The sequence below is a fragment of the Anas acuta genome, chromosome 1, assembly GCF_963932015.1.
Source record: "Anas acuta chromosome 1, bAnaAcu1.1, whole genome shotgun sequence".
NCBI classification, from domain to species: domain Eukaryota; kingdom Metazoa; phylum Chordata; class Aves; order Anseriformes; family Anatidae; genus Anas; species Anas acuta.
In genome coordinates this window covers 54,088,630-54,103,446 of record NC_088979.1, presented here as the reverse complement: position 1 = coordinate 54,103,446, position 14,817 = coordinate 54,088,630, and the positions used below count along the sequence as shown (strand labels likewise).

Here is a 14,817-nt window from a genome sequence, read left to right as displayed (position 1 = left end):
CTGAGAGCAGCACATTAGCCAAGATAGCCAACTGTACAGAAATGGCATCTATTTGCCCTAGAGCGTTAGAAGTGAATAATGCTCTGTTTTTATCAGAGATCAAAACTGCTCGATATCAACTAGCATGGTTTATATGCCAAGTGTGAGCTAAATTATTTCGAGCATAATAATGAAGATTTATATGAAACAATGGTTCAACTATTTTAGGGACAGTATGTGTTATGTAAAATATAAATACCATCTTTGTATCAGATACAATTTTAAGAATAAATCTACACGTCAAATGACTTCTATGGAATTTTCTTCTACATTTTATCCATTTGGTCAAGGCTGAGTCATCTTAATCAGGCAATTTATGCATGACAGAGAAATAAAACTCTCCACTTTTATCACAGCCATCAGCACAGAAGGCATTACTTCAATGAAATTGTAAAGTTCAAATGATAAAATGAGTGAGTAGTAAAAAGCGTGATTTTGCCATTTCCAATTTTTATTCATAATACCAAGAAGTGGAATCATTTTATTATTCCATGAAAACTTTTTTTGGTGAAAACTTAAGCAGTAGAAAATCAGGAAATACCAAAACACGTCGTGACAATGTATCAAGATACATCTTCCATACGTACTGAAAGCTTATAAACATGTACCTGAAACTCAGGGACTTCTGACACCCATTTTTTGCTCATGCCTTCCACCTCACGGCAGATGTTTCAAGTGTAAAACCAGGCATCTGGGGGCAGTTAATGTAGCCAAATACAGATGTCCTAACCTGAGATGCTTATACTTACCTCCTTTGACAGTTCATGGAAAGACAAAGGCACTTAAAAGAAACCAAACCATATAATCTGAATGCAGATTTCTGAAACAAGCCAGGTGAATGGTAATTAGAAGTGCCTATTTCTTTTGATAAACTATCAAAGGATTTAGGAAGCCCAGCATAAAATTTGATGCCAATGCTGTATAAGCCTCAAGTTAGAGAAAGAAATCTCACTCCAGTGCCTTACAGTGGGCATTCGAATTGAGAAAATATCATGTGAAAAGTCTTGTTCAGATTACGTGTCTCTGGAAGTCTGGTGCAATGAAGAGCTGAACTGCAAAGGCAGTCCACAGCAACTGATATTTTTCATGTACAGCCCAAAGTTGCTGCAGGACACTATTTTTATGTCACCTACTGGATTTGAAGTGTTCCAGGTACCATGTGAATTACCTTAAAATAAATCACAGAGTTTGTAGGTGGACGTATCATTTCTTATTCTGGGACACTTCAGATCAGAAGAGAGAGAGAAATCATTACCCTGAATGACATTACCCTTTTTTCCAGGTATTGGGATTAAATACTGCTTGAAGCCACTCAAATTCACAGGCTTCTGAGAGGGGAACTTTGCAATCCTACTCAAATAACTTACTAACAAATTATTATTATACAACTTTACACCTCCAGAGATATTATAGGTAAAATCCTTGCAAATCTAGACAAAACCTAACAGGAACTGAATGAAGGGAAGAAAAAAAAAAAAAAAAAGGTAGAAAAAAAGCAAGTGAGTCTAGGATAAAAAAGGTATCAAATCTCCAGCAACACTCCTTCATTTCTTCAAATGCAAATATAAATGAAAATATTTCTAGCATCTCAGCAGTTCCCTAAATCAACAGATGGTGATTATTTTTATTGGTACCACTTTAGAGAGCTTTTGTGGGTCAATATATTCTTCTACCTTAACTTACTTACCGATAACACCACCAGAGAAATAAACTTACCACTGGCTGTAGTGGTGTTCCTGGAAACATAAACTGCATTTGCTGGGCAAGCATTGCTGCTGCAGTTTTTTGTTGGATTAAGTTGTTCCTGCCATTGATTTCCAGTTGAGTTTTTAAATGTGTTGGTGGATGAAGGTACTTGCAGTTCTCCCTCGTACAACGACCCTGGAAAAAGAAGTCACACTAATTGGTCTATTGCTTTTGATGATAGCTTAATGCCCCGCAGCACAATATTACACCACAAGCTAAGCGAGCAGTAATGAAATGCAGGGTGTTTCCTGGGAACCGTGTAGCAGGCTGGGAGGAGCTGATGGCCTTGAGCTCTGCCTCAGCCCACTACCTCTGACTGGTTGTTAAGGGTATTAGCCACGGACAAGGAGAAAGGCTTTGAAAATTGTTGATGGCACTTTCATTGTTAAGTACAGATCACTGCCGTACAATTAATAGGCTGAGTATTATCCAGGCTGCCTGAATTGCCTCTCATGGTATCTTGGCTTGGGTACCCAGTGTAACCATACCATAAATGTTTTTATGAATTACATTACATTATGAATGATAAATGTAAGCCTCCTTTAAGAGAAATACTTCTTGTAAGTACATTATATTAAAAAATAACCGTGTGGCAACTCTCTGCTTGTGTTCTCTTGTACGTTCATGCTTATTACAGTCCACTGCCTTCTGGCCTCCTGTTTTTATTACATCATATAAAACTTTGCCTCCTGTTTTTATTGCATCGGGTAAAACTTTGAACTCTTTCCATTCAGGTATAAAATAACAGAATTTGTGTCGGTATTTTTGGAGCCTAAATTCAGTAGAAGTGCATGGGGCTAAATCTGAAGGTGCACAGCAAAAGGAGACAGCCTGAAGACAGGGGTTTTAGATAGCTATGAGATAGTACAGACACCAGAAGCTGGATTATTTTGGAAAGTTGATGGTGGTGGGCAGCCATCCTTGAGGTGATTTGTGTTGGAGGTAATGGGAGTGGAGCACACCTCTACAACAACTGAATACATGTTGGCCAAAAGGTCGGCAGAGCAGTGTGAGAAGTAGATGCATTTTCCCCCAGAAAAGGAAACTGTAGGGTGCACTAGCAGGTCGTGTATCTGCCTCTGCAGCCGCAGGGCTGGACTTGGTGAGATCGGCTCTTTGACAACACGGCTCATAAATTGTCACGAAGTTTTGAGAACTGTGACCGGAGGACCTAGGGCATTAGTCAAACTTGAAGTGACACACTCAACTTGCAGAAACAAGTTTCCAAATTGAGACCTTTTTTAGAAGTGCTTCTTAAACTTTCCATTCTCTGGTATGAGCACTTCGTAATGCTCTGCCAGACAGGAATATCCTCCTATAGCCTCGAGAACATTAAGATCCCTGTGAGAGAACATCACACAGCACACACGTACTCGTATGCCGCGTATGTGTACACGCACACACACTTTTTCCTCCAAAACCCTCGGTATGCTTTGGATGTCCCAGAATGGCAGTATTAATGTCACACTTTTTACTCACACACTGAAATGCTCCTGGTTCCAGCTCTAATCTGCGATAAGGACTTAATAGCTACCTGTGCAGGAGAACATTAAACACGTCTAGGAGTGCTCTCCAGCACCGAGGCCAAGGGGAATGCAGACAGCTATTTCCACGCCATTAAACCACGGAGAACAGCCCTTAGCTGCTGCTAGCACCTGAACAGCCCCTGGATACTGTACTGAATGGCAGAGGCCAGAAGGAGTTCAGGAAAGCTAAAAATTTCAGTCTATAGACAGCTACGCCTCAGTGCCCAGGAACATTACTTAGTGCTCTTTAGACGTGCTGGTATAGGTGCAGCCATTTTTGGCTCTTCCTCCTTATTTCCACGAGTCACTAATTCTGAGGGTTTTAATTATGCACCCAAAAGGAAAGTCACTTTGTCAGCTGGCATAAGGAGAACCAGAAGTCGTCACGATTTGCCTTGGACAAAGCAAGAGGCAGGCTCTGCCATTCATGGGGTAATAAGGCCGTCGCCTTTACAATGTTAAATGGGAACATGCTTACCCGTGAGCGCGGCAACGAGCGTGTGCTTTTATGTTGGCTGATGAGGATTTCCTGATTAAGACATTTTTAACTGAGACCTATTTAACCTTAATCTAATTTGTATGTAACCTTAATCTAATTTGTATGTAAATGGTTCATACAGCAAATGTGAAAACGAAAACAGCAAAATAAAATCACGTAAATCTATCTGATGGAAATATCTACCAATGCAAATGAAAGTGATCCTCAATTAGGGAGTAACTTTCAACTACCATGGCTTTTGAAGTACCTCAACTTTGAAGTAAGCCTACAGTGAGCACTCCACTGCCACCTCCCAAAGCACATGGCTAGCATACACCATCGCTTCAAGCTCTGCAAAGCAACCCACAGAGCACAAAAGACTGGTTATTTCAGAAAATTTTCCAAAATAATCCAAGCACATAAAAAGTTACTCCATTCTCTGAAGCTATTCATGTTTGTGCTTCATTGACTAGTTTTTTCGAGCTCTTGGTTAGCAATGAACTTGTGTAGCCCCGTCACGCTGCTACAGACGCACTGTAAACAGATCAAGCCTTGTTAAAATGAAATGACCCAAAATAAATGGCAATGGAATGAGCACTGAAAATAGTGAGCAGATGAATCCCGTCCTAGCTACCAAAACAAAATAAATTCTGAGACCCAGTTTCACTTTTTGGACCTTCAGTGGTTGGGGGAAAATGCCTGGAAGCGACTTTTCATTTCTTTGGTGAGAAATGCTCCGTGCCCCTATGAACTGCTGATGGGAACAGTTTCAGAGCAGAACTGGGCTGATTCCCAACAACTGATCAATGCAAGAATGAAAATTCGAACTTGTGGTATCACCTCAGTCAAATGTGACCCTGGATTTTTTGTTTATTGAAATGTCAAAACCAAAGTCCAACTGAGACGATAGCAACACACCAACCCAACAGCAGAACAAAGCACTGTGCACGAAGTGCTGGAGTGCTACAATAAAGGCCTACTTTGGATTCTTGTAGAAAAATTACTGCGGTAGCAGGCCACCTCAAAACAAATACAGAGGCAAAACCAAGTGGTTTGATTTTAGGGTGTGTGAATATCAAGCCTCTGGAGTGAGGCTTGGTCCATCGCAGTAGCTCAGGAGCTGCTCCACAGACTGCCTGGTGAACAGCAGCACTAACTGCGTTTGAAGGATGAGGCAGGCAGGCAGCAGGGAAAATCATTGCTTCATACAACTTTTAACCCACTCCCACATATGAGTCAGAGTTCTGAAACAGGGTGTGCAGACAGATTGGTTTGAAACTTGTGCCCTAGAAACTGCTTTCACCCATGAAGTGAAGGTTATCAACATGCACATCACAAGCAGTTGCTCAGTTCCCATACAAATTCCCTTGAAAAGCTCACTCGCAGTGAGCTGTCTCCCTACCTGTAATTGATAGTAACGATGAATGGATCTCAGATTAAGTTCCCAGTGCTCTGTTGCTCCCTCCCCTCATCCGGGAAGCATGGCACCTACCTCTGACCTCTCATTTTTCTTGCTTGGCTCTCTACAGCTAGCCTAGCTGTACATGACACTTCAGGCAGGTAATGGAAAGTTTCAGCAGAAACACTACTTTCCTACTGCTAATTATGCAGACTGAGGACATGCTGTGGCTTGTGGCTGGGGTGTGCCAGAGGTTTGTTCCCGTAAGGAAGTGGGAGGCAGAAGGGATGCACACGGGGAGCTGGGAACACAACAGGGCTCAAAGGGCCCTGGTGCAGCAAGGGGTGACTCTGCTTCCATAGGGTCAATGTTCTGGAGAGCAGCTACCTGCCTGGCTTGGTCCCAAACCCACGTCCCTTAATGAGCTGTGGCACACCACTGACTTCTTCTGAAATCAATAGATTTCCCTAAAAAGACCAATAGGTAGTTTGCCGAAAACCAGTGGCACAAAACAGTCCAGAGACTGGAGTATATTAAAAAGCCAGGAATTATAATTTCAAAATAAGCAAAAAGAAGTGAGTGCAGAAGTAAACCACCTTAACCGTGCATATTAAAATACCGAGAACCCATTTCCTGACTGCAGATTGTATAGCCACATCTCTTTATTTAATATTTTATAAATCCACAGCGTTTTTCAGTATTTTACCATTGCTTTAATGGTAACAACAATAATAATAATTCATCCAGGCCCGGGCTGGGAATTGCCTATGCATAATAATGAGTTAGTTTTTACCTACTAAAATTACCTTTATCTCTCATAAAAATAAGATGCTTGAATTTTATTATATATATATATAAACAAAATAATGTGTTGCTTATCTTTTAAGCTGAGAGTCAACTAATGCATCCACAAGCACTTTGCTCACCTACCAAAGGCTGCTTGTAAGGCAGGGGTCAATGCATATTCTTAGCATGCTTAGCATAAAAGCTCAGTAGTGAATGGAACAGCCCCACTCTGTGTAGTCAATCCAAACTCCTGTGATGTACTTTTCTCCAGCATATTTTTTTCTTTCTAAAGTAGGGGCTAATTCAGGTTGGAATGAACTTTGAGAGGCCCCCAGTTGAAGCTGCTCAGAGCAGGGTCAGCCCTGAGGTCAGACCAGTTAGGTCTTGAAAATCCATGGATGGAGCCTGCACAACCCCTCTGAGCATCCCACTCAAATTCCTCAAGATGAGGAAGTTTCTTCTTACTTTCAGCCTGAACTTGATGTGTTTTGGCTTACGTTGAGTGTCCTGCACGGCTGTAAGGAGCTGGGCTGCACCTTCCGGACACCCCCTTGGTGATCATGAAGGCTGCTGTACCAGGAGGAGCATCATTACACATTCAATATATTTAGAAGACAGACTACCTGATGAGGAGCAGAAACGGGGAGGCCTGCTTTCTTGCAGATCCCTTGTTCCCATCCCTCTCCCCAAGGTATGTCCAGTTACCCCCACATCAGCTCTCCCTAAGCTCCCAGATTCCTTCTGTACCCCACGTCCATCCCTCCCTTTCTCCTCCCTTCCCACAGCACCCTCCCACCTCTCCTGGCTGCAGACTGGCACACAGGTCACGCAATAAATATAACTTGCTCCAGCTGCGCATGTCCTAAACAGCCAGCCAAAATGTGCATGTGGCTGGCAGGCCGCACTCGTGAGCGGCAGCTCAATTTATGCTGTAGCCTTTTCCTTAGCGGGGCAGTAATTTGGATCTCTGTTTTCCACTCAGACACAGATTTTTGTGAGAACTCTTTCACATCAAGTGATACGTCTTTGAGACGTCTGCATCTAGTAAAGTGGCCTGAAATTGGCCAAGGTGTTCAAAAGTTATTGGGGTGGAAAGCTGACGCTGACAAAAATACAGAGAGTGCAGTTATGCCAAATCTGCTTCCTTAAGAAAATGAGTTCAAACTAACAAATGCAGATGGAATTGTGTGATCTCCGAGGATTCAATATGCAACTTTAAGAAAAAAAAAATGTTTATGACATTCAAGATGAATGGTTTTAGAAGATATTTGAGCAACTGGTTCTACAAAGGTCAAAAAAATTTCTGGTTTCCAGCTAGACACTTATCGATCCCAACATTTCCTGGCGTTAGAAAAACAACACACACACACACACAAAATCAACAAAATCAACCAACCAAAAAAAATCTCCTGATGCTACAATCAGCTCTCCAACAGAAATAAATAAATAAATCTGTAATTCTGTATCATACAGCTTCAGCAAACTTTCCACATGCTTGTAAAGACCAGATCAAACTCTAATACATTTGCAACTGTGGGCATGCCAGTCAATGAGACATCACCTGCTCTTGATATTGATATTAGATACCTGAAGATATTACATGCTGTTCAGAGCTTGGCTGAGTAAGAGCTATCACTGGCCCCTGTCTGGGATGGTGGCAGCACACGGCAAGAATAGCCACAGAGACAGCAATGTCAGCAGCTGTGGAGGTACCTATGCCATAAATACTTCTCTGGAAGAGTTTCTGGTGACAACTCTTCTTCTTTTCCTTTGGGATTCTTCTTCAGCAGCCCCTTGGCAAATTCTGGTTGAGAATGAGTATGTCCTCACCCAATAAATTTAACAATTTCACCATTGCATAAATAAGGAAGTTGTCATTTAAATGATCTTGGGCTCTGTAGGGCCAAAAAACAGACCCGGTAAATACGAGGGCAGGGTATTTTTAGATGACCAAAATACAGGGGCTTATGCTCCTGTCCACAGACAGTGACACTATCTCTACCATCCCAAAACATTCAGTTCGAATGCTATTTTTCAAATGCAGAAATACCAAAAAGGAATACAAATTAAAAAACAAACCAACAAACAAACAACAACAACAACAACAACAAAAATAAAACAACAAAAAAAAGCAAAACAAAAGTGAGGACTGTATATTCATTGAGGTATGCAGAGAAGGATGATTCCTCTTGTTCTCTTGGACTTGCAGTTCCTTATTTCCCCTTATATGATTTCTACATGAGAGCTCAAATACCAACAGCTCATTCAACACTCAAGATCAAGTCAAAATCCTAGACTTCAGTTTGGGCTGAGTTAAAAACTATTTTCCATCCAGCACCACATTGTTGGGATTCAATTCTCCTGTGCAGCTCTAGCTGCTTCCAAGTTCTCACAGAAATTAAAAAAAGCAGACACCTCATTAAAGAATTCCCTTTTTATCTGCTGTGAATACATACCACCTCACGCAATCTATAGGACTATACATGCCTGCAGAGTTAAGCCTGTGTGCAAGGACTTAGGGGATTTAGTTAAGCCTTGGGAGTGACTAGTCATTGATTTTTAAAGATATAACTTAGCATTTTATTTATTCATTAATGTATATAAAAAAGCTTCAAATGATTTTTGATTTTTGCATTTCATATTGAAAGCATGTTGACTTGCAAATATACCTGCTTATGAAAACATGATTCCTATAGCCTAAGTAGAATTGTATCTAATTTTCTACAGAAGGTGGAAATCGGCATAAAATCTTGTATTTTGAAAATGAGACATAAGTGAACTATCTGAGAGAAAGAAAAAAAATTAAAAAGGCCAAACTGTACTAATAACAGTCGAATGAAGCTTTTGATGGGGAGTTCAAACACCTGAAAATTTACTTGTTGCCAATACACCTTAGGACAAGGATAAAATTTATTTCAAAAGAAACAAAACTAAACAACAACAACAGAAAAGCATCTCATATATCACACCTAAAATATCACAGCTGTTTGATCTGCCCCCCCCCCAAAAAAAAATCAAAATTTTGAAGAGAAATTAATTCCTTATTTCTAAAGCTACCTTGCAAGTCCACCCACCAAAGTTAGTGAGTGTGCATACATATTTATATGCACCTACACATATCCACTTTAAGAAAAAGTAGAAGGCAAATTCAGCTTCTGACTTGAAAGTAGAAAAGGAATGAATGTAAAAAAAAATCTCAGGTGACTTTAGCTTGATTCATTTTCCAACAAGCAAAGAAAACCCATTAGCTACTCTTCTAATTATTTCAATTATTTGTATGAAACTAAAAGCGGGTAGAATAAAAATGATCATTTTATTCATAAAGAGCTAGAACTGCCTGTAACTGACATTAAAAAAAAAAAAAAAATATTGAAGAAAAATTGAGGTCTTATAAAAAGATGGAATGTCTAAATGATGTAAGAGTCCTAACACTGAAGACTTAATAGGAGATATTTATTTAAATGGAAAAAGACAAAATGTTCTACTGGAGAGCACATTTGCAATGCACAAAGAGCTCTGAGTCTCTCAAGATGCTCTTTCAAACACATGTTGAGAAGGATGGCTACAGAGAATGGTTTAATAATTTGCCTTGCAATATCAAGGGAATTGTACTCAATATTAAATTGCTCAGACGCGTATGAAATTGTAAGTCGCTTGACAAACATCCTTGAGATTAACAAATAAGACAAAGAAAATTCAGACAAAGAAACAACAGTTTACATGAATAATATTCTATTTCTGTGTTTACTGACTCAAACATGAATTAAGAATAATAAGGAAATAAAGATTATTTCTTCCCCAATTACATAGACTCTTCTTTTTCTTTTCTTTTCTTTTTTTTTTTTTTTTTTCCCCTCCTTGATTTCCCCCCTTCATTGGCACTCAAAATCTAAACCAGTTATTTTTACCTCAGCTTCATGCTTGGCTACCAGCACTGATGAATATATCACAGGCAACTGTGGACAAGCCTTGAAATTCATCTTCACTCTAATGCACGTAGGCAATGTCCACGGAATAAAGACAAGCCAATGTGCAGTACAGGGAAAACTACTGAACCAACATCAAAGAAGCAGATGGAAGTGTAACTTTGTTTAGTTAAAATTCCCCTGATGTATTGCTTTTATTATATCGGTGGTAAGGCTCTTCACAGGATACAAAGCCACCTTGTGTGGGGCTCTTTTCGAAGGCCCTAAACCTTTACAGAGCCTCGGTATCTGCTGAGCAGAGAGCATTACACGCACGTAACTGATGACTGGGCAGTTCTAGTGCACCCACTCATTACAAAGATCGACTGTTTTTCAGACAGAAAAGAACTGTATAAATCCTGGGTGGGACCGCATGGCAATTCAGGGTGACGTGGATTTTTTTGCTGGCAAACGACGTGCTCCACTATTAAGTTCAACTTGACTGAATTGAAAAAGAAGATAACTGAAAATCTCAGGAAGAGGTGATTTTCTTCAACTTTTCTCACTATCTCCAGAGCAGAAACAAATAGCTGTTGCAGAAGTAAAGCCAGTAAAGAAAGACAAGTTTTTTGACTGCAGACATCAGGCAAGAGAAAAGGCAATAGAGGCGTAGAGAAGATGAGCATATAGCATGTTCTGACCAAGCAAGAAAATGAGCACGGCATGGCGCCGCTCCCTGACAGACCTCCTTCCTCACCTCCTTTACAATCCGCATAAAAGCTTTCAAACAGACGTATGCTTACTTTAACACAACTCTGCTCATATGAACAGGAGTGAGTTTAAACTCCAAGCTGTGCTTTACCTTGGTGTGGAAACACCATTTGGCAGTGAAAATGCAGGCAAAGGTAACTGCAGTACTGACAGCTATTGCCCTGAGACACCTTATTTTTCTCTCAGTGGCCTGTGGAGGAAAGACAAGTTGTCTTCAATATTTATATATGTCTTTTGCCATAACCAGGTTAGAAAAGAAAGAGCGAGCTGTCAGTAGCGAGAACAGGGCTTTGCCGTCGGGATGTCTGCAAGCCTCAACAACATAGTAAGGATCTTAACATGCCTCAGAAAAAGCCAAAAAGGCAACTATATGGCATTTGAAAGGAGCAGGAGACGTACGTCAGCAATGAGGAGCGATCTGTGACCAGACCACACCAAAATGGGGGGAGAGCGCTGTAAAACCAACCACCTTAGTCACGTACAGTGAGTCACCTGTCCAAGGGAACCTTGGGAAGATGTTTCACTTGGCAGTTGCAGTGAATCACAGAGGTTTGGAAAAGGCACATCAGTGTGATTTGGCTCCTACGTACCAAGGGAGTCTGCTGAAGGATGGGCCCATTGTATATGGAGCAGGCAACAACCTCGGCCACAAAGGTTTCACAGCCCCCAGCTCTCAAACCAAATGACTCCATGGGACCATAAAGCAAGCTGCTAGGTGGGTGACCACAACACACAAAGCTTCTGTGAAGACACAACACACAAAGCTTCTCTTCCCTTTTCATGCTTTCTTGGCTGATCGCTCTACAAACAAAAGGAAAAACCTACGGCCTGGTTAAATATACAGATAGCCTAGGACACATTACATAATCGCAGAGGTGAAAAGTACACTATCTTGTCCCTGTGCAGAAGGCAGAGTGTTTACCAGCCCTTAATGACAGTGCAGGAACCACAGCTGTGTTATTAATAAATCATAGGCTTCGCTTCTGGGATGCACCAGCGAGGCTGGAAACTGACACAAGTTCCCAGTGCATTGGAAAGCTGCTGAAAACACACTGAAATTTCTTGGTGTTTTAGAAACACCACGTATTTGTATTAAAAAGCACAGATTAAGGAGAAGAGAAAAAAAAAAAACTCTTAAATTGAAAGGGAAATATACTTGCATTTCCAAAAAAGAATCACACACAAAATCCCTCATACTATCCATCACCACATGAAAAGCCACAAACAAATAATCAAGGTGAGATTAAAAGCCACTGTACTCTGTAGGACCGCTTGTAGAGAACAACTTCCACCAAGTGTGCCTGACCTGAATAGCAGAAGGTAAGCAGGCACCTTTCCTAGCCTTTGCCATACCCAGTCTATAATCCTTTTCTTCTGGGAGCTGGCTTTCTTAACATCAGCGATAAATTTCTAGCTTCTCTTGAAGTTTGGCACACATCAGATTTCCTTGTTTAGGGAATGGAGAAACCAGCACTACTAGCAGGAAGGGTAATAAGATCCCTTCCCCTGAAGCAGCAGGGCGCGAGCGTTATTAATGTGAATTACCCAGAGAATCAACACTCCAGACCAGCTTAAATATCAGGGGAAGAGGGTAGCAGGAGGTCTAGAAACTCAAGCAAGAGGCAAGAATGAACCCCTGACATCCCGGTAACTGAAACAACAACAAATCTTTTATTTTTGTTACAGGGCTCTTTGTCCTCTCCACTCTGTATTAGGAACCTTCCAGAAGACCTAACAAAGCCTAGCGAGAAGTAGAAAGCAGTTGCATTTATCTCAAATGGTAGCTTACAGAATTAGGAGCTAAATCATGGTTATGAGAAAAGATAAGACATATTAGGATGTCTTATTACCTTATTTGAATGCTATATTCATCTAAGTACCAGAATATGTGATTGTGGTCTTGAGAGTGCTTATAACTCCTCAATGCTCTGTTGAAGGAGCAGATAATTACTCTTTTCCTTAAGACAGATTCAGCGACAACTAAATAAAATTCTAGGTTAATCTCAAATTAAAATATTGCCTGTAGGTTTTCCAAAGCATATATCCATGGCTCTTAGAGGAACGTACACACTATGTACCAATTATTGTGCTGCAACTACATTGCCAGTGTACACTGATGTTGACGGCGAGTTACTTCATCAGTGTCACGAGCAGATGTGGCAATACCAACCTCAATTACATGATCACATCTTTTTTACACAGCCTTCTTTCCCATACAGTGAATAGGGAGTCAAATAATGTTTATATATGATTCACATTCATCTCTCCCTTGTCCTGAATGCAATATATCCACTTCCTTTTGGGCCTACCCATAGGGCTGGCCCTAGAGGATCGCTTTATGAATGGCTCTGTTAAAATTATTAATGGGTTTCTCGGTCTCCTTGTGAGATTAGACAGCATTACTCCCACTCTACACAGAACAAACTGAGACCAAATATGGTTAAAACGCTGAGAAATGTCTGCGGTTTTTGGCTGCGGATGTCTGTCCTCCTTTCACTTTGCAGTTGGGCCCACTTGGCACGTACAGGTGGCTTCAGCAGACTCCTATGGCTCTTGATTTTTTGGAGTCTTACCCCAATTTTTGGAGTCCAACCCCACTTTTGGGGTGTCACTCCCCATCCTCCAGAGGAGCGGTGAACATCTTTCCTCACCACTGGCCTCCTCTGGCCTTGCTTCTTTCCTGTCTCATGTGCTTGTGTTTCTTATGTCCGTGCTTTTCCTTTGCTCTACACAAGGAGGGCAAACACGGGGAACACCGAGAAGAGACAGAGCAAACACAGAGACAGTTGTACTTGAAGCACGCTCAGAGTCTGTCTGATCTGGATACCAACCCGTACAAAGCCTCTGCTAGGCATACATAAAAAGCGAGTTTTCACACTTGCAAAATAACCAGATTTGGGTGAAATTTCACAAAAATAGCATAAGGCAAATTACTGGTATCAGAACAACCCTTCTGCTGAGAGATCTCATGTTTCAGCTGTAAGCAATGGGAAATCAATTTTATTATTGAACTAGTTTTAAGAAACACTTAAAAAGGAAAAACAAGGTATTTACCTCTCAGCTGTTTCTCAAAAATGGTTGAAGTGTTTCACCAAAACTGTAAATAAACACTGAGTCAGCTAATGTTTCAGCCCAGGTGATTGCATTCTGACTTGCAATCCTCAGAAAAGGAGGATATTATATCCTCGGGAGGATATTATATGGAAAGTGGTGGGTAAGATTAAATCCAGGTGATGACAACGGCACAGCGTTGGTAATAAAACACTCATACGTGCTTCATTAACACACCCAACCGAAGGCTAATGATTGCACGCGCTCCAAGCACTTCTGAGAAATAAAATTATTTAAACGTGACTGTAAACAAAACATTTGGTAACGTTTAAAAAGTTTAAAAGGACCGTTTGTCTAGAAATGCTTTAATGCAAGTAGCCATTAGACATCTCAGCTAATGCATTGCATTGACAGAATAATGAGTTGCCAACCAGTGTTTTGAAGAATATAATGCCTTTAAGCATGTAAGCACCATTCCAGTGCAAACTTTCTGATATATTTTAAGTTCCATCTAAATTTATCACGTACTGGTGTATAAAGTCTTCCCAGTGTGAAAGCAAATGATCTATGCAGCAAGAACTTCATGACCATTTGACTTAAACAAGGACTTTTCTGAATTTTCTTCAACATTTTGTAGATGGCACCTTCACACCCTAACTCTCAACACATAAACACAGTTCAACAAGTATCGACAGGCTGTATTAGGAGATCTGCCAGGAAATGCGCAAACCCACTTGGATAAATGAACCACCTTGGTGACTTGCTCTTCCTTCCCCTTAATGTTTCTATAGGAGACAAGCAGGTTCTCCATGTGAAGGTGGCAAACTGACAGCTTTCAGTGTCTTCTTCGTGGAAGCCCTCACAGTTTTGCTCCACTCTCATCTGCTTCTTGGTAGAAACTACCATAGGATCTGAAATACTGTTTTCCAAAGAGGAAATCAGAAGACCACATAATTTATGAATTTCCTTTGTGAGTAAAGTGTTTCCACTGTCTGCACTGTATCTGAGCAGCAGTCACAAGGCAAAGACTCCCATCAAACATCTTTTTGTCAAAATGTTCCCCTTTGGGTGCCAAGGAGGAAGAGACAGGATGCAGTCCAAAACAGGAGGGGCAGC

General features: G+C 40.9%; 1 protein-coding gene across 9 annotated transcripts in view; it reads right to left on the bottom strand.

Moving 5' to 3' along the window:
* The window catches only part of MBNL2 (muscleblind like splicing regulator 2), a 108,532-nt gene that overhangs the window by 32,343 nt on the left and 61,372 nt on the right, over positions 1–14,817 (bottom strand). For all 9 annotated transcript variants that reach the window (XM_068677244.1, XM_068677268.1, XM_068677257.1 and 6 more), the window contains one exon: positions 1,756–1,920. In XM_068677244.1, coding sequence (XP_068533345.1) covers positions 1,756–1,920 — 165 coding nt within the window. The remainder of the gene's footprint in view (positions 1–1,755; positions 1,921–14,817) is intronic.